This window comes from Penaeus vannamei, chromosome 14, assembly GCF_042767895.1.
Source record: "Penaeus vannamei isolate JL-2024 chromosome 14, ASM4276789v1, whole genome shotgun sequence".
Classification (NCBI taxonomy): Eukaryota; Metazoa; Arthropoda; class Malacostraca; order Decapoda; family Penaeidae; genus Penaeus; species Penaeus vannamei.
In genome coordinates this window covers 7,180,968-7,185,967 of record NC_091562.1, presented here as the reverse complement: position 1 = coordinate 7,185,967, position 5,000 = coordinate 7,180,968, and the positions used below count along the sequence as shown (strand labels likewise).

The following is a 5,000-nucleotide window of genomic DNA, read 5'->3' as shown; positions in this document are numbered from 1 at the left end:
AGGGGGTCACGACTACTTGGTCGTACTCGGCTGACCTCTGTCTGCAATGTCCGAGAAATCCTGTCAGTCATATGATGCCCCAATATACGGACCTACCTCTTGGTAAGCACGATTTCCGGAGGACAAATTAGGAAGATATTTTGGTCAATTTCATCGCCGATCTGCAAGAGAATTATATCCTTGAAGATCTCTCAGCAAGTTCGTACCAGGTCAGAAAGGAAAACAGGAGGAGACACCTACCCAAAACACGCCAAAAACCTGTTCTTCAGCCACCTCAGGAAGACGAATTCCATAGCGATGCCAGGAGGCCCACCGGGAGCAGCCTGGCCTATGTAGACGTAGAGAAGCAGCATGGTGAGCAGCGTGGTGAGACTGTAGGCCCAGTGGACGCACACCATCATAGCCACCTTCACGCCCACCTGAAAAGCCAGGGCGGTGCAGGGATCTAATTGTCGACATCAGGTTTTCGGTTCATGTGCAAAAAGGTATCCAAGACTATAAATGTATTCTTGCCAGGAGACGTGAGAAACACATAAATCATTGATATAGTATATGTAAACGGATGAAAAAAATATAATACTTTGAAGTATAGGTGAATGAATTAGTAAACATATGAGCAAATGCCTCTATTGAAATATAAGTAATGATACCACTGAAAATAAAGAAACACGATTAAAACTACGAATAAAAGCCCGAACGAAGACACCGCGTCCACAACCGGAAGACCCACCCCTATCAGAGAGAGCCAGCGATTGCACAGGTGGGAGTACCAGTGGGTAGGCTTCCCCGTGATAGCGAGGAAGTCCCCAGGGGCGCCCATGCCAGGCAGCAGGTCTTCACTGGCGCCCGTTCCGCCATTCTCCTCCTCTGTGGGAAACAGGGCATGTAGGTATAGAACATGCATGTATAATGCTATTGTTTAAGTTTCTGTAGTTAAATCACATTAATGTCTAGAAAAGAGATATGTGTATCACTGAATTATTTGAGTAATGGACGCAAAACAATACAATAACACGAAGTAAAGAGGAGAAATCGAAGAGAGGGAGAGAGAGGACAGTGTGAAGTGGAAAAAGGAAATCTTGGCCTCTCGTGGCACTTCTTTCCTTGACATCCCGCTGCCTCTCCTCTGGGGCCTCGACACTCACCCTTGGCAGATGGCTCGGTGTCGGACTTGATGCTGGAGTGGTCGTCCGGGGATGACACTAAGCTCGAGGTGCCAGAGCTTGCGGCCGTCTGTGGGGCGCAGAGGAAATCGAGGTCATCGAGTTTTACGCAAATGAGGTTTTGCTTTTTATTTGTCTTTGGCACGTTTTTTGAGACAAAAAAATCTCAAAGGGATAAGGTAATAGGCTATGTTTTTTTTGTTGTTGTTGTTGTCTTTTTTTACTTTTACTTTTTTTTATTATTTACTTGGGCTTTGTTTTTTTTTTTCTTTTACTTTGACACGTTTATTGAGACGAAAGAAAATACATCTGAAAGGAATGAGGTAACTTAGGCTTTGCTTTTTTTTGTTACTTTGACACATTTATTGACACAAAAATATATATATATATATCTCAAAAGGGATCAGGTAACAGGCTTTGCTAAAAGTATCTGAATGTGGCTACGTTAGCTGATTCGAGGATCAAAGACTTCAGTGTTTTGATTTTAATTTTATATTTTACTTTATATGAACAGGATCTCCAAAGGCTCTGTGCATTCTGGCTGTTTCATTGTTATCAATTAAAGCTTGGAATCTATGACTGTAATATTTGAAAGGTGTGTGTGTGTGTGTGTATGCATGTGTTGTGTGTGTATGTGTTGTGTGTGTGTGTTGTGTGTGTGTGTGTGTGTGTATGTGTGTTTTTATGCCTGTGTGTGTGTGTGTATGTGTTGTGTGTGTGTATGTGGTGTGTGTGTTTGTTGTGTGTGTGTGTGTGTGTGTGTGTATGTATGTGTTGTGTGTGTGTGTGTATGTGTTGTGTGTGCGTGTGTGTGTGTGTGTGTGTTGTCGACGAAAAGGGACCACTTACCGTGATCACCTTTTTGTGAGTGACTCTCTCGGGGAACAGGTGATCGAGGTCAGTGTTTCCCCCAAGTCCTCGAGAGTCAAACGTCGGCGTTCCGAATGTCTGACCTCTGAGAGAAAGAAAACGAAAAAATGAATCTGCACTCTCTTCTGAAATATATTTGTCACGAGAGAAAACGGAAAAAAAATAATCTTCACTTTTTTCTGAAATATATTTGTCACGAGAGAAAACGGGAAAAAAATCTTCATTCTCACTTGAAATATATTTATCACGTCTTTTTTAACTTTTTTACCTTTTTTATGATTCCTTCATTATTCCTTTAATTCTTCTCTCTCACAAATTTCACTTTTACCCTACAATTCGCCCTCTCCTCATCCCCTCCCCCGCCCCCGCCCTTCCCGCACCCACCTGAACCTCGCCTCCCGCGCCCTCTGCAGGTCGGCGGTCATCGCGAGGGCGAAATAGGCGTAGTCGATGGCGGCGTAGGTGGCCAGGTAGGGCATGGTGACGATGGGCGCCAGGGTGTTGATGCGCCCCACCAGGAGGAAGACGAGGGTCACCACCACGGTCACCACCAGCGCCAGCACCGGCACTTTGTTGGGTCCTCGCTGTTGGAGAGGAGACAAAGGGTTATGTTTTTCCCTTTCTTTTCTTTGGTTAACGTCATGTGATCCTATGGTGGATGGAAATGCTCCCTTGTAACATTCATGGCGGTGTATCCATGAAATACACAAGAGATACATCGCCGACTGATATAAACCCAATGGGAATATGAAGTAAGAGAGGTGTTCATTTTCTTTCATCAACAAAAGACAAATCTCCCTCACATTCATTTATCGACTCGTTCGTAAATCTATCTTTATCTCCTTAAGGCAGTGTTTCCTCAACTTTTTTTCGGGTGCGACCCCAAAGACATATATTACATGTAGTAATAAATCCAGCCATTTTCATGATAGTTATACTTGCAGCTGTATATTCGCTTACGTTATTCTATACTTGCAGCTGTATATTCGCTTACGTTATTCTATACTTTTATGTTTGTATTACCAACACAATGAATTTTAATAAACAAGTGTTCATAAAAAAAATTTAGTGACGTATCCAACTAATGGATTCTTTTATCCTTTTAAGACCCTCTGGCGACCCTCAGAAACACCCAGGTGACCCTCGTTTGGCTCGCGACCTCGGGGCTGGGAACCACTGCCTCGAGGCCCTCTCTGAACGGGAGGAACGGACCACCCACCCCCTGGGCCAGCGGCGACAGGATGGGCACGACGTTCTGGCTGGCGATGGACTGGAGGACCCGCGGTGTGCCGTAGAGCGAGGCCAGCGTCGAGGAGAGCGTGCTGGTGTAGAGCCCGGCCAGGAGAAGCACACCTGCGCGAAGGGAGAGGGTTAGAGCAGACTCTGCGGTGCCCTGGAGTCACGCATAACGCTGGTTCACAAGAGTGTCCAGTGTGGGGAGTCGATGTGGGTGGTTGGGCGGTCAGAGTCCAGCAGGAGAGCAAGGAGAAGAAGGGGAGGCCGCCAAGCAGAAGAAGGAGCAGAGCAGGAATATATATATGTACATGCATATATAAATAAATACATATATATATACATATATATACATATATACATATATATAACATATATACATATATATAACATATATTTATAATGAGGAAGCGCATTTCTTCCCAGATTTCCTCATGCGCAAGGGCAACAAAAAGACACTTGGATAAAACGATATATATTAAATATAACAAGAAATACAAACAAATATTTTGCAATACATCCTCATCGGAAAGAGGAAAATAAAAAAAAAACAAGAGGATCTACATATACTGTGAAGTTACCAAACTATAACCTTGAAGCTTAGAGGTTCCCATAAAGCTACAACCAAATGAACAATCGTTGTATTAAACCGTCACCTTACGCTAACGATCGTACACAACGCAAAGTTCCTTAACTTCACCTTCTATAACAACGAGCGAACATAACGTATTGCGTTTATACGTAAAGAGTAGATGAAAGTGTACAAAAGCGCTGACCAGTGAGTGTATATCTAGGTACACGGAGACCAGATATGAACATCCTTCACCCATATCTGAACAAGTTATCGTGGACTTGCTCGGTCTTTCACTTTCCTTCACTCCTGACTTTCTACTAAAATTCCAACTATCATCATCATGGACATGGCACAGTACTATGGTTTGTGATTTCCTTCGCTGTTACTGATGCAGTGTAATGGGTATATATCACGCCCAAAGAGGAAATAAACAAAAAGTTACACATTCTTCCCAGTGACAGAAAACGTCAGGTGTCATCACTTCATCGGAAAATCACTTTTCATCCCAAAAATACTTCAACAATTTTCACATGTCTGCACAACCATTGAAATTGATGAACATAAGCCCATCAGAATAAATTCAGTTTCAAGCTGTACTTCAAAATCAGCTTTACAAACTAACTAACTAACTAACTGAAAACTAACTACAGCGAAGATTAGTCTTATCAAACACACAGGCAGCACTTCCTGTGTGGGGTCAGTCCCAGCAGAGACACAACAGACGAAGTTCGCAGTGTCATAGACTTGCTGTTTATATCATCGTAAAGCATCATTAGGCTTACCTGAGGAGCGGACCAACAGGTAGAGAAGTGTACCTGGGCATTCATTCTCATACGAGCCTATTTTGACAACCTGTTCGGCCATTAGAAGCAAACACAGTGACGAATAGTGATATAGTGGCAACATATCTCATCGTTATGGTGTGTTCGACGTAAACAGTGAATAGGAATAGTACTGAAATCTACACGATATTTCAAGTTCATCATACTATCGGCAAAGGTTCCTCGTCTCAAGTTTATATCATGTATCAATGTTTATATTCATCGCCAACTACAATAAGTCTGCTAAATCCCAACCCAACTGGTGAACACTGGAAGATAAGCATCAAAGTTTTACATGATAATAATTTTAGAAATGACGATGATAGTAATTATGATGAT

At 42.8% G+C, this 5,000-nt stretch overlaps 2 protein-coding genes across 5 annotated transcripts in view; one reads left to right on the top strand and one right to left on the bottom strand.

Annotated features, from left to right (window-relative positions):
- Positions 1 to 5,000, bottom strand: part of LOC113819371 (solute carrier family 12 member 8) — a 20,162-nt gene that overhangs the window by 2,096 nt on the left and 13,066 nt on the right. The window contains exons 7-13 of the mRNA XM_070129697.1: positions 3,253 to 3,386; positions 2,418 to 2,617; positions 2,013 to 2,118; positions 1,146 to 1,233; positions 731 to 867; positions 241 to 419; positions 1 to 41 (exon numbers count right to left, since the gene is read on the bottom strand). The exon at positions 1 to 41 is cut by the window's left edge and continues 2,096 nt beyond it. Coding sequence (XP_069985798.1) covers positions 1 to 41; positions 241 to 419; positions 731 to 867; positions 1,146 to 1,233; positions 2,013 to 2,118; positions 2,418 to 2,617; positions 3,253 to 3,386 — 885 coding nt within the window. The remainder of the gene's footprint in view (positions 42 to 240; positions 420 to 730; positions 868 to 1,145; positions 1,234 to 2,012; positions 2,119 to 2,417; positions 2,618 to 3,252; positions 3,387 to 5,000) is intronic.
- LOC113819370 (uncharacterized) overlaps positions 4,518 to 5,000 on the top strand; it is a 6,854-nt gene continuing 6,371 nt past the window's right edge. For 2 of the 4 annotated variants that reach the window (XM_027371606.2, XM_070129699.1), the window contains exon 1: positions 4,542 to 4,833. The gene's annotated coding sequence lies outside the window, so the exon portion shown is untranslated. Of the gene's footprint in view, positions 4,834 to 5,000 lie in introns of all 4 variants that reach the window. The other 2 variants (XM_027371607.2, XM_027371605.2) reach the window with 2 other exon arrangements.